This window comes from Dreissena polymorpha, chromosome 4 (assembly GCF_020536995.1).
Source record: "Dreissena polymorpha isolate Duluth1 chromosome 4, UMN_Dpol_1.0, whole genome shotgun sequence".
In the NCBI taxonomy this organism is placed as follows: domain Eukaryota; kingdom Metazoa; phylum Mollusca; class Bivalvia; order Myida; family Dreissenidae; genus Dreissena; species Dreissena polymorpha.
In genome coordinates this window covers 83,193,584-83,218,550 of record NC_068358.1, presented here as the reverse complement: position 1 = coordinate 83,218,550, position 24,967 = coordinate 83,193,584, and the positions used below count along the sequence as shown (strand labels likewise).

The window sequence follows — 24,967 nt, the reverse complement described above, 5'->3', positions numbered from 1 at the left end:
ATTAGATGGTGCTTCATTTGACATACTTTTTATTAACACATACGAATATAATCCCATAACAAATGTACGCCAAATTTGCAATTATGCCTTTTTCTCAAATAGCAGCTTTACTAAACCTAGTTAGAATACTGGTGCCCTACAGCCTTTGAATGGAAAATCTGAGATCCAGTGAAAGTTTTGGTGTAAGGCAAGATATCTCCACACAGTTTTACTAAGAGCAACATCAGCAAGCTAGGACCACTATAATTGAGCAATTACAACAATAGCGGGGTTGTTCTCACAGACTATTAGGCTGCATATTGGGGAAGGGGAAGGGTCTCACACAGACCATGTGCTCAATTTTGCAAATCCAGCTGGGAACATGAGGCAAATTGAATCCATAATTTCCAATTGACATTCCAGAAATTAGTTTGCTTAAAATTTAATGGTGTGGTTATGATCCCTTGGTATTTTCTAGGAGACTTTCATTGAAAGCATGACAGCAGAATCACACAACTTTTTTTCTGAGTAATTATGTCAATAAAACACACCACTCCTTGTTAGGAACTAAGTATGATATATGGCGACCAGACTTTCTAGCGGCTCTTTCTAAAACTGGCAGACTGATAAGTCTGTATTGCAATTTTATTTGTTTCTAAATATATTGTAAAAAAATCCAAAGCTTTGAGAAAACAGCACACAATAAAGGAGTCCCCTATCGGTAATTGAAAATGACTGTCAATTAAAATGTACATTCGGTTTATAATGCCCTTTATCTGTACAGTTGTAATGCTTCATAGTTCAATTTGATGACCATCTAACACAGAAATATCAACATTTTTAAAAACTTTCATCAAGCTATGTGAATTACAGGTTTCGCATATTACCTTCACATCATATGCATCTTAAGTCTCATAATGGGTTGATGCATATAAGGCATCTTAAGCCTTAGAATGGGCAAGTAAGTAAGTGGCAAGTAGTTTCCTTTAAGTGAGCTATATTTTGATGTCAATTAATGTCTTTCCATCAAACTGAGGACTGTATTCCCTACAACCAGGTACTGTATTCCCTACTGCCAGGGACTGTATTCCCTACTGCCAGGGACTATATACCCTTCTTCAAGGGACTATATTCCCTTCTAAAAAGGGACTGTATTCCCTACTGCTGCGGGCTGTATTCCCTACTACTGAGGACTATATTCCCTACTACTGAGGACTTAATTCCCTATTACTGAGGACTGTAAGCCATACTACCCTGGACTGTATTCCCTACTGCCAGGTACTGTATTTCTTACTACCAGGGACTGTATTCCCTACTTCCCAGGACTGTATTTACTACTGCTGGGGATAGTATTCACTACTGCTGGGGATTGTATTCCCTACTACTTAAGGAATAATTTCCTCCACCTGTGGACTGTATTCCCTACTACTGAGGTCTGTATTCCCTACTGCTGGAAAGTGTATTCCCTGCTACTGAAGACTGTCTTCCCTACAACCAAGGACTGTACTACCCTGGACTGTATTACCGACTGCCAGGGACTGTATTCCCTACTACCAGGGAAGGCATTCCTGAGGACTGTTTTCTCTACCACCTAAGACTGTATTTCCTACTGCTTGGGACTGTATTCCCTACTACTGAGGACTGTATTCCATACTACATAGGACTGTATTCCCTACTGCCATGGACTGTATTCTCTACTTCTGAGTGCTGTATTCCCTACTGCCATGGACTGTATTACCTACTTTTGAGTGCTGTATTCCCTACTGCCATGGACTGTATTCCCTACTTCTGAGTGCTGTATTCCCTACTGCTAGGGACTGAATTCCCTACTACTGAGGACTGTATTAACTTCTGCCATGGACTGTATTCCCTACTGCTGAGGACTGTATTTTCTACTACTAAGCACTGTATTCCCTACAACCGAGGACTGTTTTCCCTAATACCTACGACTGTATTCCTTACTGCTGGGGACTGTATTTCCTACAAGAGAGGACCGTTTTCCCTACAACTGCGGACTGTATTTCCTACTACTGAGGACTGCATTCGGTACTACAGAGGAATGTATTCCTGACTACCTGATGAGATCCAAGAATCCATCCACACCCGTGATGCGACTATCCGCCTCGTTCACTGCAAGCTCATCCTTGAGGTCCTTCTTACCCGGGTGAATGGCAACCACAAGGATTATGCCTAAAATGATGGCAGCGAACGTGGTAGCAAAGTAGTACACCAGCGTACGTACTCCCATTCGACCACTTTCCTTCGCATCTAGTGATGACACACCTGGAGGTAGCAATGAAATATGAATGATAGCATCCAAAAGATGTTCAATTCTTGTTTTAGTTACATTTTTTAAATGCAAGCAAAAGATGATATAAGCTCATAACTATATTTAACACTTTAATTCATCATAATGGAAAAATACACACATGTTAATGTGATCATAAAAATCATAAATACCTCCCAGGATAAAATAATCAAATAAGAGTGTAAGTAACAAAATGAACACAGTTTAATTCTTCTTAACATCAGTTTATGTTGTTTTCAAGAACAATGTCATAAAAATATGCTCTCTCAAGACAAGACAATTGACAAACAGCCAAAAGTTAAATCGAACTAAACATAAACAGAGTTTACTACCTGAGCAGGTCATTTAATATTTAACATTTAACTGTTACAGTTTATACCACTAAACAAAATCTATACAAGGAATGTCTCTCTCTCTCCCCTCCCTGTCTCAGTCTTTTCCTCTCTCTCTCTCTCACTGGAGACATTTATCCGGAGACTGGAGAAACTTACCCATCAATTGACAGGAGACACACTTTATAAGATGGGAGACACTCACCCATGTATCTACAGGAGACACACTTTATACGACTGTAGACAGTTATGCATTAGTCGACAGGAAACACTTACCCATTAATCGACAGGAAACACTTACCCATTAATCGACAGGAGACAACCATTAATCGACAGGAGACACACTTTATAAGACTGGAGACACTTACCCATTAATCGACAGGAGACACACTTGATAAGACTGGAGAAACTTACCCATTAAGCGACAGAAGACACACTTAATAAGACTTGAGACACTCATCCATTAATTGACAGTAGACACACTTTATAAGACTGGAAACAGTCACCCATTTATTGACAGGTGACACACTTTATAAGACTGGAGACACTTACCCATTAATCGACAGGAGACACATACCCATTAATCGACAGGAGACACACTTTATAAGACTGGAGACAATTACCAATTAATCGACAGGAGACACTTACCCATTAATCAACAGGAGGCACACTTTATAAGATTGGAGACACTCATCCATTAATTGACAGGAGACACACTTATAAGACTGGAGACACTCACCCATTAATCGACAGGAAACACACTTTATAAGACTGGAGACACTCACCCATTAATCGACAGGAGACACACTTTATAAGACTGGAGACACTCACCCATTAATCGACAGGAGACACACTTTATAAGACTGGAGATACTTACCCATTAATCAACAGGAAACACTTACCCATGATAAGACTGGAGATGATGAGGGGGAGAATGAGCATCTTGAGGGCGCGCATGAGGATTTCTCCAGGGAAGGAGATCAGCTCAATGGCCTCGGGCGAGGGTTTGGCCATGCGGACCAGAAAGCCTAGGATCACCCCCAGTACCACGCCCACTATTGTCAATAGCAACAGCAGGTTCACTCTACACCATGACAATACCTGAAAATAGAGTTTCAAACATGTCTTAGATGTAATACCTTGATATTTAGAGGTTTATAATTTAAATAAAAGTTTAAATATTTGTTTCATATTAAAGTAAAAGTAATGGTAAAATCTTGAACAGATTGGAACCCATCACAAAGCAGTGTATCCTCACATGTGGGCACACTTCAAATCATTCAGTATAAAATCTCAGAGAAAGAACATAATTATTAATCAGTTAAATGTTGCCAATGTTCTGTCATGCATATGTCTGGGATCTGGTAAAAGTAAGAGTGGAATCTCAAGATGTTTGATCTGTTTAATTCGGTTAAGGACAAGTAAACAAATTTTTATCTAAGCTTTTAAACAGATTGAAAGAGTCAAACTTAATTTTATATGGAGTAATTAGTACATGTACTTAAATATGCATTTTATATATAAAATAAGAGGGCCTGAAAGGCCCAAAGTCGCTCACCTGAGATAACAAGATATCATTGGGACAAATCTTCTTACCAAGTTTCATGAAGATCGGAAAATAAATGTGGCCTCTAGAGTGTAAACAAGGTTTTACTATAGCCATGTAAGGAAAAATGTCCTGCCCCTTGGCAGCCATGTTTTTCAACCATACGGCATCATTTTTAAACTCTTCCAAGATATTATCGCGATGAATCTTCTGACCAAGTTTCATGAAGATCGGACAGTAAATGTGGCCTCTAGAGTGTTAACAAGATTTTACTATAGCCATATAAGGAAAAATGCCCCGCCCCTTGGAAGCCAGGTTTTTCAAGCAAACATAATTATTTTTGAACTCATCCAAGATATCATTGAGACCAATCTTCTGAACAAATTTCATGAAGATTGGACAATAAATGTGGCCTCTAGAGTGTTAACAAGGTTTTACTAAAGCCATATATAGCCATATAAGGAAAAATGCCTGCCCCTGGTGGCCATGTTTTTAAAGCAACCAAAACCATTTTCAAACTCATGCAAGATATCATTGGGACAAATCTTCAAACAAAGTTTCATGATGATCGGAAAATAAATGCGACCTCTCGAGTGTTAACAAAGTTTTACTATAGCCATATAAAGGAAAAATGCCCCCCCCCAAGGTGGCCATGTTTTTCAACCAACCAGCATTATTTTTGAACTCGTCCAAGATATTATTGGGATGAATCTTCTGACCGAGTTTCATGAAGATCAGACCATAAATGTGGCCTCTAGAGTGTTAACAAGATTTTACTATAGCTATATATAGTCATATAAGGAAAAATGCCCAGCCCCTTGGCAGCCATGTTTTTCAAGAAAACGTAACCATTTTGAAACTCATCCAAGAGACCAATCTTCTGACCAAATTTCATGAAGATTGGACAATAAATGTGGCCTCTAGAGAGTTAACAAGGCAAATGTTGATGGCGCACGACGGACAAAAAGCGATCAAAAAAGCTCATCATGAGCACGTTGTGCTCAGGTGAGCTAAAAAGAAGAACAAAAGCAGTTATTCTAAATTACTTAAAACAAACATGATAAAAAAAGTTATTATGTGTTCTACTTCTAATTTAGCTTGTATGTTAAATTTTATTAGTAGTATTATTAAATATTATGGTTAACTTAAGTTGTATTCATTTTCATTAATGATAGTATTAAATGTTACATGAAATCAAACTTTAACATCACCTTTAATTTGATTGTTGAAAACATTTCAATTACTCGGATATTTATTTCTAATTTGATTGTAGTGTTGTTGGAAGTATACATACAATTTCTTTTTTAACTTGTGTATACTGTATGCATGATGATTATTTCCTTAAAAAACAAAAAAAACAACCTTATATATATTTGTTTTTGTTTATTTGTTTTTTGTTTACACTTTAAAAACTTGTCAACAATATGAGTGCAGTTGCTCAGTTTCAATCGAATTTTACAACCAACTATTGCACATTGCATGACACTTGTTTATTAATACAGTACACCAGTTGCAAGCTGAATTTCAATGCAACTGTGCTGCAATCAAAGTGGAAACAGCTCCAATAACAATAAAGAGTAGTTAACAAACAAAAATGTTATTTTAAAATGAGCCTAAAGTTTGTGACTGCCTTTTGTTGTGTTAATGTTCAATTAAATGTGTCAGATCACTTACATTTATAATGAATGTGTCATTTGCTAGACAGAGAACAATAATAATTTCAAAGGAACGTAATATGAGTTGTGACCTGCAAAGACTTGGCCTTCTGGTCAGGTCAGGAGCCAACCTGTCCCCTTTAAAGTCTTGTCAGGTTTTCCAATCTCATAAGTGGACAGGGTAGCTCAAGACCAGGGCCCGTATTCACCAACCCATTCTTAGACTTAAGTATAAAGAATAGACTTAGAACCAAGAAAATGCATTCAGTGTTTGAATGTTCTATGAGAATAATGATGTAGATAGAGGTGGTTAATACCACGTTTGACTCAAAATTAAAGAAATTATTGAATATTCTAATTTAAAGAATTTTCTTTATTCTTAGACTAAAGTCTAAGAATTGCTTGGTGAATTCGGGCCCAGACTGCGCTGTTGCGCAGGCTGGTCTGAATATACCCAGGAAGCATATAGAATAAGACCTATATTTGCATGACGTAGCTCACAATAACTGATATACTACCATAACTGAGGTTTTAGTAATGGGTACATTACAATGTCCCTATAAAAGTAATGAAATCCAGCAAAGTTGTGTTTTTTTATTTTGACCTAGTGACCTAGTTTTTGACCTTAGATGACCCAAATTCAATCCTTACCCAGATTTTAACAAGACAAACATTCTGACCATATTTCATTAAGATCTGATGAAAACTGTGACCTCTATTGTCTACACAAGGTTTTTCTATTATTTGACCCAGTGACCTAGTTTTTGACCCCAGATGACCCAAATACAATCCCAACCCAGCTTTCATCAAGATAAACATTCTGACCAAATTTCATAAAGATTGGACGAAAACTGTGACCTCTATTGTCTACACAAGGTTTTTAGATTATTTGACCTAGTGACCTAGTTTTTGACCCCAGATGACCCAAATACGAAAACTGTGACCTCTATTGTCTACACAAATTAATTGTTGACAGACACACGCACGCACAACGGACGCGGGACATCACACGGTCACAAAAGCTCACCATGTCACTTTGTGACAGGTGAGCTAAAAACAATATACCCCCGATCATTCGATCCAGGGGCATAAAAACATTGTAATTCCTGAACAAGTATAAATAATTTTGCAATGGTATGACTGTAGTCAAATAAGCATTTCATTCTTTTTGAATGTAGATTGTATACAGTAGAGTGGATTTTTTTCTAACACAATATAGGCCTTGTAATTGACATCCTACACCAATTTGTTTCACAAACATGCTGATGACTGACTTAATGATACAAAAGCAAGCAAAATGCCTTTTGGGTATTCGTTCTGCACTTAAATATTTCATTGTTAATAAAACAGTAACAAGAGATAAGATGTCTTCTCCATATACTCAACATTTTAACTGTCATGACATAAATGCCATCACAGTGCATTGAAAACAGACGCCCCTATAATTACCTTATCACCTTGCTGTTACTCGGGAAGCCAACCATCCACCATTTCCACATTCCTCCATTCAAATACAAACACTGTTTAGGCAGATGCATTCAAAAACTAACATTAAAAGCAAATTTTATTAGCTTTCAAGTATATTTCCATTATCAGTTCCCCAAGACAGGATTTACACTAAACAAAATAAGCTTAATTTATTAAAACTAAAAGCTTTTGATATTTTATCAAGAAAATTATGGTTTGCAGCCTATAAAGTATAACAAAAGTAAGCACAACAAAAAACAATAAATATCTTTTTTTAGGCCCACTGGCTACATACTGCTATAAAGGCGATAAAAACAGAACACTCAAATGTTGAAATAATTTAGAAGCTTATTCAGACATGCTTTGTCCAAAAAAGAATGCTTTAAAACCCATTTATTAAAACTTATGTGTACAAGAATTAAAAAGACGTGTAACAAAGGCTGTGTTGCGTACTTATTTCCCACACACTTCTTAAATGAGACCCTGCTGTAAACTTATTTCTGACCAACTTCTTTAATGAGACCCTGTTGGGCACTTGCTTGTGACCCACTTCTTTAATGAGACCCTGCTGTGAAATTTCTTGTGACGCACTTCTTTAATGAGACCCTGCTGTGAACTTACTTGTGACCCACTTCTTGAATGAGACCCTGCTGAGAACTTACTTCTGACCTTCTTCTTAAATGAGACCCTGCTGTGAACTTACTTGTGACCCACTTCTTTAATGAGACCCTGCTGAGAACTTACTTCTGACCCACTTCTTTAATGAGACCCTGCTGAGAACTTACTTCTGACCTTCTTCTTAAATGAAACCCTGCTGTGAACTTACATCTGACCAACTTCTTTAATGAGACCCTGCTGAGAACTTACTTCTGACCTTCTTCTTAAATGAGACCCTGCTCTGAACTTACTTGTGACCCACTTCTTAAATTAGACCCTGCTGTGAACTAACTTGTGACCAGCTTCTTAAATGAGACCCTGCTGTGCACTTACTTCTAACCCGCTTCTTTAAATGCAGCCCTGTGGTGCACTTATTTCTGACCCACTTCTTTAATGAGACCCTGTTGTGCACTTATTTCTGACCCACTTCTTTAATGAGGCCCTGTGGTGCACATATTTCTGACCCACTTCTTAAATAAGACCCTGTGGTGCACTTATTTCTTACCCACTTCTTAAATGAGGCCCTGTGGTGCTTATTTCTGACCCACTTCTTTAATGAGACCCTGCTGTGATCTTACTTGTGACCCCCTTCTTAAAAGAGACCCTTTTGTGCACTTATTTCTGACCCACTTCTTTAATGAGACCCTACTGTGCACTTACTTCTTACATACTTCTTAAATGCAGCCCTGTGGTGCACTTATTTCTGACCCACTTTTTTAATGAGACCCTGTTGTGCACTTTTTTATGACCCACTACTTCAATACCACTCTGTTGTGCACTTATTTCTGACCCACTTCTTAAATGAGACGCTGTTGTGCACTTATTTCTGACCCACTTCTTTAATGAGACGCCGTTGTGCACTTATTTCTGACCCACATCTTAAATGAGACCCTGTTGTGCACTTATTTCTGATCCACTACTTCAATGAGACACTGTTGTGCACTTATTTCTGACCCACATATTCAATGAGACCATGTGGTGCACTCATTTCTGACCCACTTCTTAAATGAGACCCTGTTGTGCACTTTTTTTTGACCAACGACTTCAATGAGACCCTGTTGTGCACTTATTTCTGACCAACTTCTTTAATGAGACCCTGTTGTGCACTTATTTTTGACCCACTTCTTAAATGAGACCCTGTTGTGCACTTATTTCTGACCCACTACTTCAATGAGACCATTTTGTGCACTTATTTCTGACCCACTTCTTAAATGAGACGCTGTTGTGCACTTATTTCTGCCAACCTCTTAAATGAGACCCTGTTATGCACTTATTTCTGACCCACTGCTTCAATGAGGCCCTGTGGTGCACTCATTTCTGACCCACTTCTTAAATGAGGCCCTGTGGTGCACTCATTTCTGACCCACTTCTTTAATTAGACCCTGTTGTGCACTTTTTTCCAACCTACTACTTCAATGAGACCCTGTAGTGCACTTATTTCTGACCCACTTATTCAATGAGACCCTGCTGTGCACTTATTTCTGACCCACTTCTTAAATGAAACCCTGCTGTGCACTTATTTCTGACCCACTTTTTAAATGTGACCCTGTTGTGCACTTATTTCTGACCCACCTTTTAAATGAGACCCTGTTTTGCACATACTTCCGACCCACTTCTTCAATGAGGCCCTGTGGTGCACATACTTCAGACCCATTTCTTAAATAAGACCCTGTTGTTCACTTAATTCTTACCCACTTCTTAAATGAAGCTCTGTGGTGCACTTATTTCTGACCCACTTCTTTCATGAGACCCTGCTGTGCACTTACTTGTGACCCCCTTCTTAAATGAGACCCTGCTGTGCACTTATTTCTGACCCACTTCTTTAATGAGACCCTAATGTGCACGTATTTCTGACCCACTTCTGTAATAAAACCCTGTTGTGCACTTACTTCTTACACACTTCTTAAATGTGGCCCTGTGGTGCACTTATGTCTGGCCCACTTCTTTAATGAGACCCTGTTGTGCACTTTTTTATGACCCACTACTTCAATGCTACCCTGTTATGCACTTTTTTCTGACCCTATTCTTGAATGAGTTTTTTTCTGGTCCACTTCTTAAATGAGACCATGTTGTGCACTTGTTTCTGACCCACTTATTCAATGAAGCCCTGTGGTGCACTCATTTCTGACCCACTTCTTAAATGAGGCCCTGTGGTGCACTTATTTCTGACCCACTTCTTTAATGAGACCCTGTTGTGCACTTTTTTCCGACCAACTACTTCAATGAGACCCTGTTGTGCATTTATTTCTGACCAACTTCTTTAATGAGACCCTGTTGTGCAGTTATTTTTGACCCACTTCTTAAATGAGACCCTGTTGTGCACTTATTTCTGACCTACTTTTTTAACGAGACCCTGCTGTGCACTTACTTGTGACCCACTTTTTAAATGCAGCACTGTTGTGCACTTATTTCTGACCCACCTCTTAAATGAGACCCTGTTTTGCACTTATTTCTGACCCACTTCTTCAATGAGGCCCTGTGGTGCACATATTTCTGACCCATTTCTTAAATAAGACCCTGTTGTGCACTTACTTCTTACCCACTTCTTAAATGCAGCCCTGTGGTGCACTTATTTCTGCCCACTTCTTTAATGAGACCCTGCTGTGCACTTACTTGTGACCCCCTTCTTAAATGAGACCCTGCTGTGCACTTATTTCTGACCCACTTCTTTAATGAGACCCTACTGTGCAAGTATTTCTGACCCACTTCTTAAATAAAACCCTGTTGTGCACTTACTTTTTACACACTTCTTAAATGTGGCCCTGTGGTGCACTTTTGTCTGACCCACTTCTTCAATGCGACCCTGTTGTGCACTTATTTCTGACCCTATTCTTGAAGGAGACCACGTTGTGCATTTTTTTTCTGGTCCACTTCTTAAATGAGACCATGATGTGCACTTGTTTCTGACCCAATTCTTCAATGAGGCCCTGTGGTGCACTCATTTCTGACCCACTTCTTAAATGAGGCCCTGTGGTGCACTTATTTCTGACCCACTTCTTTAATGAGACCCTGTTGTGCACTTTTTTCTGACCAACTACTTCAATGAGACCCTGTTGTGCACTTATTTCTGACCAACTTCTTTAATGAGACCCTGTTGTGCAGTTATTTTTGACCCACTTCTTAAATGAGACCCTGTTGTGCACTTATTTCTGACCTACTTTTTTAATGAGACCCTGCTAAGCACTTATTTGTGACACAATTTTTAAATGCAGCCCTGTTGTGCACTTATTTCTGACCCACCTCTTAAATGAGACCCTGTTTTGCACTTATTTCTGACCCACTTCTTCAATGAGGCCCTGTGGTGCACATATTTCTGGCCCATTTCTTAAAAAAGACCCTGTTGTGCACTTACTTCTTACCCACTTCTTAAATGCAGCCATGTGGTGCATTTATTTCTGCCCACTTCTTTAATGAGACCCTGCTGTGCACTTACTTGTGACCCCTTCTTAAATGAGACCCTGCTGTGCACTTATTTCTGACCCACTTCTTTAATGAGACCCTACTGTGCACGTATTTCTGACCCACTTCTTAAATAAGACCCTGTTGTGCACTTACTTTTTACACACTTCTTAAATGTGGCCCTGTGGTGCACTTATGTCTGACCCACTTCTTTAATGAGGCTCTGTTGTGCACTTTTGTATGACCCACTACTTCAATGCAACCTTGTTGTGCACTTCTTGAATGAGACCATGTTGTGCACTTTTTTCTCGTCCACTTCTTAACTGAGACCATGTTGTGCACTTGTTTCTGACCCACTTCTTAAATGAGACCATGTTGTGCACTTATTTCTGACCCACTTCTTTAAGGAGACCCTGTTGTGCACTTATTTCTGACCCACTTCTTTAATGAGACCCTGTTGTGCACATTTTTCTGACAACTTCTTCTATGAGACTCTGTGGTGCACATGTTTTTGACCCACTTCTTAAATGAGGCCCTGTTGTGAATGTATTCTTACATATACAGACTTCTTACATGAGGCTATGATGTTAACTTATTCCAACCAACCTCATACATGTAGTCGTGTTGTTTACTTATTTCCAACAGACTTCTTACAAGAGGCTGTGTTGTGTATATATTTCCAACCCACTTCTTACATGAGGTTGAGTTCTGTATTTATTTCCAACCCCCTTGGGGCTGTTTTAATACCTATTTTTGACCCACTTCGTATATGATATACTAATTTCCCTCATCCCGCAAAATTGCCTTCCACCCAAAGGCCAATGGATCTTGCCACTTTCACTTTCCATCCACAATTCATCTGTCACATAAATGTCAAGTAAGATGTACACTCACACAACATCTGCTGCACTAGATGTCTTCATGGCAGCATCAATAATGTAGTAAAACAGAACAGAGTCAGAAAGAAGCAGTACATGATTATTGAGCTACATATGTAATTTTACAACCTGTCAATTTATAACAGTTCATACTTTATTGCTGTGTTTTGTAGTTTTCTAATACTCAATGCATAACGTTTATACCCAGTCTTTTAAGTAGTTTACAGGAGCGTTAAGGATAAAGCTGTCTGTTCATAAATTGTGCACCTGCATTCTGACAAACAGAAAGACAGACAGAATGCAAACCTTTAGTCCCCTGTAGTAGTGTTAAATAAGAAGGAAAAAAATTAATGTTATGATTAGCAGTGATATAATGCGCCATAATTAAATTGAGCCCGTTGAGAAAAGACCAGTTACCATAAATTTTAGATATTGTGCTGCATATTTTTGTTGTATAAGAAGACATTTTCATGTGTGTCCTAAGCTTTAAAGGGATCTTTTCACGGTTTGGTAAATTGACAAAATTGAAAAAAGTTGTCTGGATTCGCAAATTTTTGTTTTAGTTATGATATTTGTGAGGAAACAGTATTACTGAACATTTACCATAGTCCATAGACATTATATGTATCTTTTGACGATTTGAAAACCTAAAAATTATAAAGCTTTGCATCGCGAAACGATTGAATAATTTGGAGAGTCCTGTTGTTGTTGTTTAAATTTACGAAACTACGAAGATTGCTTATATAAGGTATAAAATACTTATTCTGTGTATACTTGGCAGAATAGCCGAGAGGGCTAACACGTTTTTACTTCAGACTAACTCCAGGACTCCGGGGGTCACTGGTTCGAGCCCTGGTACCGGCTACATTTTTTTCCCTTGTTTTAATTTTATTCTAGATTTTTTACTGGAGCTTTTAAGATCCAATGTTTACATTTATCATTATAAAGCATTTAATAACAAACTTCAAAATATGCCAAAATCTGTGAAAAGGCTCCTTTAACAGCTGAAGTGTTTGCCATGTTCTTAATTTGAGAAAAACATTTGGATTAAAGAATAACAAATATGTTTTCAAAACCAATTGTTGCAAAAAAAAACTACAGTGTTTGAATGTTTGTACAAATTGTTGTTAGCTCCTTTGGGAAAGCAATTCGATGAAGAATTTGATACATGGGATTTTCAAACCTAGTAAATTTGTGATGGTTTATTTTTAAATGGTTCTTTTGGTAACAGAAAGTTTTCTTTATGGTATGTACCTTGCCACATTTGGTTTGCGGCATCTGAGTCTTGGTGTCCTCCAACATTGGTCTGTCAGCCATCTTGTAGACTCGGTAACAGCTCAACAAGGGCTAGACTGGTTCAATTCCTGAAACAGCAAAGATGGAAGTCATGGCACATATCAGCAGGTGTAAACCCTGACAAACGTCTGGTTGCAGATTCCATGGAGAGACCCTGAATTGTTTTTTCATATCCTCATTTTTATGACCTTGACCTTGAGTTAAAACTAATGTTAAGCATGATCTACTTGATGACCTTTGAGGCATATTTCATGAAAATGAAATATACAAATACATATTACACTACATGTATAGAACATACATGTGCATCAGACACTGACAATTATGTACGAGTATATAACCAATTTGTCACAATGCAAATAATTATTAAATTAATATGATATGCACTTTGTTTTTCACTGTCATTTCATTAAATTATTTCATATTAGAAATGAAGGAATACAATTGTCTTGTCACCATTCATCAAAGTAAATCGTCAACCAGCAGAAGTGAAAATATATATCATGAAACATGAAAAGCTAGTACAGTTTATGCTCACAAATGCTTATTATCTGTGAATGCTTTACTGGTGTTAAGAACACTTCAATCATACATTTGTGATAGTTTTAAATTTTTAGGAGCATAGTTCAATTTGCTTATCTTTCCATAATGTCCATAATGTGACTGTAACTAGGGAATCAAACATGGCACTGGAGAGATGATTCGGTCACTCAATTACTATGCAGAAATCACAAAATAGTACTAATCAAAAGCATTAAATATGATTTTTTTAGGATCAGGCTGAGAAATATTTTCTCAGTAAAGTAAGAAAATTTTCACATTTTCACTCAAACACAATTTAGCTTCAGAAAAGAATTATGCAGCTAAATTATTGTGAGGAAAATGAGACAACTTGAAATTATTTTAAAAGCAGACTTACATTTAAAATGCTGCAGACACAAAAAAAACACACAAAACATTAGCAAATAAGACCCTTTTATAATTATATGTTCATTTGGAACAGAATAGTATAGAAAACTTTAGTACTCGCTGTCGTGTTATAAAGTGTATTAAACCAGCCTAAAACTGCCAATAAAATTCCGCATGAAAAATTGTAGTCATTTACCTGGACAAATTAATCCAAAATAACAAAATAGCACTTTTACAGCAAGCACTGGTTATGTTTTTTATTGTTATATTTCAACCATAAAACAATAAATAATTTGCCTCATAATTGTTACTGCTGTCACTGACAAAAAAGTAATTCATTTCAACTGTGGCTGGGTCAAGTGCTGAAAATGCATCGTATCTAATTAAGTGAATAAACACTGAATGTTGTTTCATACAACAGACACTACTCATACTGTCAACTTATCGGCCCTGTCTATTTGCCTGAACTTCGCATGACATCTCCATAGCTTGCCTCAAACACCCCAAACTCAGTGTCAGTAAGTATCCTGATTGTATTGAATTACAGCTAAGAGACGCATTTCCTCTTTTCAAGAAGCCTTATTGATTTTTATAGGGGAAAGCGTGTGACCAGCCAATCTTTTTTGAGAAATCTGGGTTGATTACTTAGAGGGGATATGTAACTGGGAAGACAATAACTGTCTTAGACAATTCTTTAATTGAAGTTAATGTCGACTCAAGGGACAAGTCTCTGAAATTGACTATCCAACCAGCAGCTATTAACAGAACCATCCTCCAGACAATCTTTACTCATATTTAATGGAACTCCTAGGTAGAGCCTGTCAACAACATGTCCAACGCATTGTCAAAAAGGTCTCTCACTTGACATCAAAAAGAAATTAACCGTTCTGAGCAAATTTTCAGAAATGTACATAATACTTTACCAGTATTTTTTTGTCTTTGCGTAATATTTCAGTTGCATTTTACAACAAAGAAGTATTGACAATTAATTCAAAGAGATATTATGGATATAATGTACATATACACATATTGCATTTCTAGTATAACTAAGCGAGTTTTGCATTGTATAACATCCAGAAATTTAATTATAATCACTAACAAGTAACATAAGTATTTTTTGCTTTATTTTTCCATAATAATAATTGGCAGGATGACATTTTAAACAATTAGTGTGTCTAGAGACCTACTTGATCATTTTCAAGCAGTAGTGACTAGTGCCATCACATTTGAGCCACCAACAAGATCAGGCTTTTTTAACCACTGGATAAATTGAACACCATCCTTATCAACTTCAGACAGCCATTCCCACCTTCACTTGTTTTATATGAATTCTCAATGTTCTTGTATTATACACAGGATAAAAAATTCATTTTTTATTGTATCAGTTTGTCTCTAAAATGTCAATAAAGTAATTTAAAATCAGCGTCCTTCTTAGATGAGAAGCCTAATTTTTTTACAAACAGATGTATCATTGGTGTTAATTCTGCCTTTGTTCTGTTATTCATCAGATGCATATGTTGCATTAATAAACAAAATTATTTCTATGCATGGTATCCTCAGAAGAAGCACTAGGATAAAATTATGTGCACACATTTTAATGTAGAGCTTGTCTGTCAAGACTGACATACTCACCTATCCAGCTACGCGCTGGGTATGCGGATACTTTGATAACAGATGGCACTTCGATACCAGAAAACAACAAAAGCCACACGCGAGAGGTAAGTTCATCAGTTTTTTTTAAAGTTATAGCATAAAGATTAGTTTTTTAGACAAGGCGCATGGTTGAGTTTACAAATGGTGTATCCTTTTCTACTGCAAAGAAAAACATCACGGAAGAATGGTAGATTTTTCCCACCCAAATAGAAAATTAGGTCGGAAAACAACATAAACTGGATGAACAGTAAACATTTCAACAAAATAAAACTACTTAGAAATATTGCAAGAAATTGTTTGATATTCCAGCATGTAGAGTAATCACCGTGCTTCAAATAATGAAATTTTGATAGTATTCAATTAAATATAATCGAAGATAGAGCATGTTTTATTATATGGTATTAATGAGGTTGTGGATACTTTGATTTCCGATATAGGGCACTTCAGATAACAGAGACTTTCAACAAATTGGGCACTCTGATAACCGAGTTTTATCTTCTACCTGAAATGCATTTATGTATATTATGGCCATTCTTACCAAACATTTTGAAATACGAATCAATTTGGATTGTCAAGCCCGACACATTGGGAATCTATGCATAACGCAATTACATACACATGTAAAATATAACCAAGGGCGTTGTTCGTTTTCAAAAATCGTATTACTATTAATTTATATAATTAATATTATAAGTGCAAATTTTAAATAAGATTCAAATGCTTATTTCTGAAGTAATATATTTCAAGTGACGATCGAATAAAAGATAATCTTGTTTTTAAGTGGTAAATTGAGATTAAGAGAATTTCAAAGGATCATGTGGATCAACACAAGTGTGTTCAATTGAACTTATAGCAGGACTCTAGATAAGGGGAGCAAGGGGTCTTAAAGCGGCCAATACACCTCATAAAATCCTTTGTCATTGGTGCTCATTAGAATCGCATCATGAAGACGATACTAATGCGTAGCCACAAAATTTAAAAGAGATTGGAAAACTCCCTTTATATTGAGCTTTACACTTCCCTTTTCCTTGTATTATCAAATTCCAAAGAACATGTTTTGGTAATTCGTTTTTAATTTACGTCAGTACATACATTTTTATTTTTTGCCTGCTTACTATGGCAGTATTCCACAGCGAATTCTGCATTTCTGATTCACTAAATAGAGTGTGTTATATCTGGTAAAAAGTGTCGAGTTATCTGGAATCGAAGTTTCATTGTCTTTGAGATGATTGGTAAAAGAAGTGTCCATGAAAATTTGGCATCCGACTCTTAAAACATTTGGATGTCCTCAAATACGTTATTCAACTAAAATTTAACATGTTGTAACATTAATGGACACATTGATCTTTTATTTCAATTAGTTGGCACGTTCTTGATTTATTTCCAAGTATTTTTATTCTGTTGAAATACGTACTGATCATTGAATTCATGACGATTATCGATGAAATTTTATCTCTTTTTTATAATCCACTGTATTAATTTCACGACTTTCTTGCTCCGCAATACGAAGTACTGTACCATTAATCGACCAAACAATGTTACGTGTCTGAAAATCAAATGAACAGAACATAAATGCAAAAAAGCTGAAGAACTAAACTCTCGCGTGTGGCTTTTGTTGTTATCTGGTATCGAAGTGCCATCTGTTATCAAAGTATCCGTATACCGGGCGTGAGCTTCCCACCTTCAAAATCTCAATGGATTAACATGATTAAAAAAAATGACCCAGTCAAACTGTGAAAAACTAGAAATTGACTAGGGGATAATAAGCTAAAAAAACAAAGGATCATTTAAGTACACTTATCTACACACCTTTTAATAAATGGTTCATTTCTCTATAATGTATTGGGCCATGCGTGAATAGTTAGATTTCCATCTGTATTCATGCATTGTATGTCCACAGTAATGTGACATCATCTGCCGAAACCTTACCCTCTTGCATTATTGAAATTCGATCAGACAGAAACTACTCTCAAGAAAGCTTTTAGCCTCATGTTTGTCTTCAAACACTATCAAATCTATGATACTAATAAAAGCTTTTAGACCAGTGTCAAAATGTCCTTTAAGGGTAGAGTCAACTATTGAACAATTTAAACAGTAAAATAACAGTTTCAAACATAAGGAAAACAAAAGAAGTAACTGAACACATTTTAAAAAGAGATTTGTTGAATATTGATTACAACATGCCAAAGTAAACATGTTCTAGTTCATATTATTTGCAAACCATACTCAAAAGCCACCATCAACAGCTGAACAGTGAAGTAAACCATTTCCAATCAACAGCTGTACAGTGATGTAAGTTAACCATTTCTCTTAATAGCTGCTGTACAGTGAAGTAAACCATTTCCCATCAACAGATGTACTATTTCCCTCAACATTTGCACAGTTAAAGTAATCATTTCCCTAAAACAGCTGAAGAGTGAAGTAAACCATTTCCCTCAACAGCTGTATAGTGAAGTAAACCATTTCCCACAACAGCTGAAGAGTGAAGTAAACCATTTCCCATCAACAGCTCTACAGTGAAGTAAATCATTTTTTCAACAGCTGTACAGTGAAGTTAACCATTTCCCATCAACAGCTGAAGAATGAAGTAAACCATTTCAATCATCAGCTGTAGAGTGAAGTAAACAATTTCCCTCAACAGCTGTAAAGTGAAGTTAACTATTTCTCTTAATAGCTGCTGTACAGTGAAGTAAACCATTTTCCATCAACAGATGTACCATTTCCCTCAACATTTGCACAGTTAAAGTAACCATTTCCCTAAAACAGCTGAAGAGTGAAACCATTTTTTTCAACAGCTGTACAGTGAAGTTAACCATTTCCCATCAACAGCTCAAGAATGAAGTAAATCATTTCAATCAACAGCTGTAGAGTAAAGTAAACCATTTCCCTCAACAGCTGTAAAGTGAAGTAAAACATTTCCTCAATAACAGTTCCCCTTACAGTAGTAATAAAAAGTAAACTATTTCGAAGCCTTATATTTGAGCCTGTCTCTTGCAAAACCAGGTTTAATGCATTTCCGTTAAGTGTCATACGAAATTAGCCTGTGCTCTCTCCACAGGCTAATCTGGGACAATACTTCCTACCTTGACAGGACATTAATACAGAAGAGACGATCTTTACACTAAAATAATTGAATACAAGTGGAGGTGTGGTCCCTGATAAGCCTGTGTGGACTGCACAGGCTAATGTGGGACCACATAGTGAGCACAGTGATGAAACCCCATTTTACCTGAGACTTACTTATATGGTTAAGGTTCATGTAGAGGCTTCATTTTGAAAAATGTGGAACCCCAAGCATTGAACTCAAATTTGACTAAAGGAAGAGTGCCACATTGAAAATGTATACATATATGCTTTAAAGGATGTTTTTCCTTCAAACTGCTACCAATTGTGTACATCAACAAATCATACCATCCACAAAATCAATCAAAATACAAAGCGATTTTAACACTAAAATATACACTATTTTCAAAAATCTGAATCATGTTTATTCAACGTATTTCGGTGGAAAAGTATAGCACTAGTGAATAATATCGACATTGACAAGGGCAAGTTACGCTTAAATAGTAAAAAAAGTTTACATATCTAGAAATATCAAAACTCGAACACATGTCATTTCATCACCATGGGGGCAGCCATTTTTAAATTAATAAAATAGAAAGAAACATGCTAAAAACTCACTCATCGCCTAATTGACATTCCAAACGGTTGACGATGACAAATGCATTGGATTGTAATCTTTCCGTTAATGTTTGCAAACTGCACGATCAGACCTCATAAACACTCAAAAAAATAACTATGTAAGAAGCATTTCACCAATGTTTACAATTGTTGTCGAATCACATGTACTTATATTACTGCGCATAAAATAGTACGCTTACAGACTGACAGAAAGATCGATACGTAACTCCGTTCAATTCATCACGGTATACTATTCTATTGATAATATATAATAATACATCGCTTTAACAATCTAAAAGTAGAAATAATTCCTTTAAACAAAGTTTTTAATAACGAAAGTGAAAACAACGGAAGTTGGATGGATATTCAGTGAGATGCACTTCGGCTCCAGAAAAACAATACAAATAAACTAAAAAAGACGTGTGGGGGACAATTTTCAGCTGAAAAATATTTGCAATAGGGTAAGTGATGATATCTTTACGTGGTCATTTCTGTTATTTAGTGCGATCTCTTGCTGATTAATGTTAATAGTTGTTTTACGAGTTGCGAACCAAATGTCAAAATAAGTATGTGTTTTCTCAGGTATGTGTATACACATACCCGGTTTTCTCACCACTGCACGTGGTTTTGACCGATTTGTTTTGCACGTTTTTCTACAGAGCACAGCGAGGGCCACGCTTTCAAAATGGGTAGAAGGAATCCAAATATAAAATCAATCGGTTTGCCAATTTCTTTATAATCCTTTACAATTTTATATGTCGTCTGCAATCTATTTCAATTTGAGATGGTTTCAAATTTGCAATTTGGTTGAGAGGTAAATAACAAAATTGTTAAGCCTTTGAAATAGAATTGTGACTCTTATTATCCACCATACCTGGATTTTTAAAAAGAAGTTACGTTTTAGTTATTTTTAGAACTTTGTTTAGGAAATTAATCCAAAAAAGGCAGTTGAATAAAAACTCATTTGTTGTTTTATGACAATAATTTTCTGTGAAATTTTGCTAACTTGACATTGTATATGTATATAGCTTTGTATTTATTCAACTTAAGGTAGTGCATATCCTTCCTAACTTGAGATTGAGATTTTGTAAATTAGTAAAAACAAGAGTTCCGCGGTCGGAGATGACCGCATTGAAGCCGGATTTTTGATTTAAATGACAGGAAAGTACCTTTCGTGTTTTTGTCAATGCAATACTTAAATTACTGAAATATTGTTCAAAGGTCAAAATGAAATGTAAGTACTTTTCAAGGCATGAGCAAACCTTGTGTTATGTTTTGAATGCATGCATATACATGAACAACAATAACATTTAAGGTCACAAATATCAACTTGAATTGACAATTAGGAAAGTTTGATCTCAATTTTTTTATTAGCAAATTAGTAACATATTGTTTGAAGTTTCCATCAATTTCATTATCAAATGTAAGAAAATAAACTTAGATGAAATAATACTATTTATTGTTTTGCTTTCACATACCTACACTTAAGAACTTTAACATTTTTACATTCAAGGTCACAGTGACCTTGACCTTAGAATGAATGACCTTGAAATGACCAGTGGTCATCTAAGTGTGCTTGCAAACCTTCATGTCAAGTTTGAAGACTCTATGTCCAAGCATACCAAAGTTATAACAATTTTAACATTTTAACATTTAAGGTCACAGTGACCTTGACCTTCAAATGAATGACATTGAAATGACCAGTGGTCATCTTCTAGTACTGGCCAATCTTTATTTCAAGTTTGAAGACTCTAGGTACAAGCATACCAAAGTTATAACATGAAATAAGAACTTTAACATTTTTACATTCAAGGTCACAGTGACCTTGACCTTCAAATGAATGACCTTGAAATGTCCAGTGGTTACTTACTAGTTCTGGCCAACCTTCATGTCAAGTTTCAAGACTCTAGGTCCAAGCATACCAAAGTTATAACAACTTTAACATTTTTACATTCAAGGTCACAGTGACCTTGACCTTCAAATGAATGACCTTGAAATGTCCAGTGGTTACTTACTAGTTCTGGCCAACCTTCATGTCAAGTTTCAAGACTCTAGGTCCAAGCATACCAAAGTTATAACAACTTTAACATTTTTATATTGAAGGTCACAGTGACCTTCACCTTCAAATGAATGACCTTGAAATGACCAGTGGTCATCTGTTAATCCTGGCCAACCTTCATGTCAAGTTTGAAGACTCTAGGTCCAAGCATACCAAAGTTATACCATGAAATAAGAACTTTAACATTTTTACATTCAAGGTCACAGTGACCTTGACCTTCAAATGAATGACCTTGAAATGACCAGTGGTTACTAACTAGTTATGGCCAACCTTCATGTCAAGTTTCAAGACTCTAGGTCCAAGCATACCAAAGTTATAACAACTTTAACATTTTTTATATTGAAGGTCACAGTGACCTTGACCTTCAAATGAATGACCTTGAAATGACCAGTGGTCATCTGTTAATCCTGGCCAACCTTCATGTCAAGTTTGAAGACTCTAGGTCCAAGCATACCAAAGTTATACCATGAAATAAGAACTTTAACATTTTCGAGCACGCCGCCCGCCCGCCCGCCCGCCCCCCCGCCCGCCCGACAACATCAATCTATAAGCCGAGATTTTTTCGAAAAAAATCCGGCTAAAAACTAAAAATGTATTGGTTTTAAATCAAAATGTGAATATAGCACACAAATATTGAATGTCAAAAATGTGTTTATGTTACTCTATCCATCTTTAGCTTTAAAATGATATATAGTTTGACCATATTGTACCACATTGAATGAAAAAAAAACAAAGCGAAGTTTTAATGAATTTTATCCCTCCCATGAACTTAAATAGTTTTGACCTCATCAACTTGCCAACTTACACAAGTAGACTTATTAAAAGAGCACCAAAATCTCAGCCTAAATGTGTTTACAAATTCACATTTTTCTGATGAAAAGATGATATAAATGGATTACATTTGTAATTCATTATTCACCAGCCATCATTAAGTGAAGGACTGTTGCAGTAGGTATATCAACTGTCAGCTAGAACATTTAGCCTTAGCAGTTCATTAATCAGTATGTTATTTGCACAATGATTTATTAAACAACAATACATAGTTTGTAAATGCAAGGCTTATCTGAGAAAATTCAAACAATTATAGTCTAGTTATTTACTAATCTCTTTAACAACACTGGGTTTAGACATTTATTATGGAATTAAATTGATCGTTATAATGCGTTTGGATTATGTAAATATAATATTAATAAATGAAATTCCATTTTAATTATATAAAGCTGTCCTGTACATGAAATCCATGTACAAACAAGAGATGTCACCATAGGATGACATATGCCCCCAATAAACGCTTTGATAAAAATTATGAGCATTTTTCAAAACCTAAAGGCATTTTTCGAAACCTAAACGCAGACCCTAAGTTCAAGGTCAAGGGGATCAAAATTTGTATGCGTATGGAAAGGCCTTGTCCGTATACAAATGCATATAAAACATGAATGTTATATCTGAAGGAACATAGAAGTTATGAGCATTTCTTGAAACCTAAACGCAAAGTGAGACAGACAGACGGACGGACTGACAGTGCGATCACTAAGGAAGGAGGGCATAAAAATAATCTACAAAGGCTACTTAATTGTAGTGGTTTTATCAATGTGCATTAATTGTTGTCGCAGATTGGCCTGTGCAGTCAGTTGAGCTTATTTGTTTTGCATAGAGACAAAATCTGGCAAAACATCACCTGAAGAAATTATATGACCCAGTCTCTTGGAAAACTGGGTTTTATGAATGGGTGTAAAGTCTTGTCCCAGATAAGCCTATGCAGTCAACACAGGCTTATCAGGGACCACACTTTCTCCTTGAGTGGAATTTTTTGTTTAAAGGAAGTCTCTTCTAATCCAATCTAGGCAGAAAGTGTCATCCTGGATTAGCCTGTGCGGACTCCACAGGCTTATCTGGAATGCACATGCATTAAGCCCAGTTTGCCAAAGACACAGTTTAATTTTAATTTTATAGCAATATAAACTTCACAGCTGTTTTATTATGTCTTAATTCTTTGATAAGAATACTAAATGAAACTGCTAAGAATTATCAATTCAATGTAATATATATGAATATATAACACACATTATCTGAGGTCAATAACACATACAAAATTGCACTATTAAACTGACCACAGTGTGTATTATATTGGTTTAAAATGGGCTGATATTGTTGTTTAGGAAACACTTCCTCTCTAGTGAATAACAACTATTTACATGTTATTATGTGGCAGGTTATATTTAAACTGATGCATTCAAAGCTGTTAACTATTGACCAGGTCACACAATGATTGAACTCATGTCCCCAACAGCCCTAGTACATCACATAAAATTCTTTTGTATAAATATCAAGTACATCCATTTTGTACCCACATTATTGCACTGAATAATGGCTCTCTGGTTCACTATTTCTCAGATCTCATCCATTCAGTTATTGACAGTCAGTTTGTACTTACTAATTTGGACAACAGTGACAGACTTAGAGAATAGAACCTGCAACTCAGGTATCTGCTGAACATATAAGCTGCTCAATAAGAGAACAGTGCTTATTGTAAATGCTTTAAGTATCAGCCTAGATTAGCCAGTGCAATTTGCACAGGCTTGTCTAGGACAACACTTTCCATCTAGATAGATTTTTTTTTTTTTTTTAAACAGACTCGCAAAAAATAATCTAGAAACATAAGTTATTCACCCAACCCTGAACGTGTCCAGAGGACATGAATGTCTAAGAGTGCGTTTCACGCCGAACGTAAATTAATGCGTACGCCGTTTCACTAAAATGTGCGCAAAATTCACGCAGCGTGTAAGTGTTGTTTAGCCTGTCAGGTGCGCGCGGACGCGTAAGAAAGTAATTGTCTGCAACAGTATCTACTGTAAAGCGAGATTATACGATTTTTTACATGTGTTAAATTGTAATATTATTGATAAAATATGTTACAATAACACAAAATAGGCACAAAAAATTATACATTGAAGACGAATTTCATAACATGCAGCAAAGACAAATTAGCGCCCCGAGCCGATTGTGACGAATGTATTTCGTACATATTTTCCTACAATAAGATCTCAATATTTATATCTCCGAATTTTTTTTCCTGGTGGAATTCAATTTAAAACTAGCTGCATATCCACATTTAAGCATTAAAATAAGCGATATAAAAAGGCATTCT

The 24,967-nt window shown here is 36.2% G+C and overlaps 1 protein-coding gene across 2 annotated transcripts in view; it reads right to left on the bottom strand.

Annotated features, from left to right (window-relative positions):
• LOC127877622 (excitatory amino acid transporter 2-like) overlaps window positions 1-24,967 on the bottom strand; it is a 66,858-nt gene that overhangs the window by 17,270 nt on the left and 24,621 nt on the right. For both annotated transcript variants that reach the window (XM_052423689.1, XM_052423688.1), the window contains exons 2-4: window positions 13,476-13,585; window positions 3,522-3,720; window positions 2,055-2,262 (exon numbers count right to left, since the gene is read on the bottom strand). In XM_052423689.1, coding sequence (XP_052279649.1) covers window positions 2,055-2,262; window positions 3,522-3,720; window positions 13,476-13,538 — 470 coding nt within the window. In that variant the 5' untranslated portion in view covers window positions 13,539-13,585. The remainder of the gene's footprint in view (window positions 1-2,054; window positions 2,263-3,521; window positions 3,721-13,475; window positions 13,586-24,967) is intronic.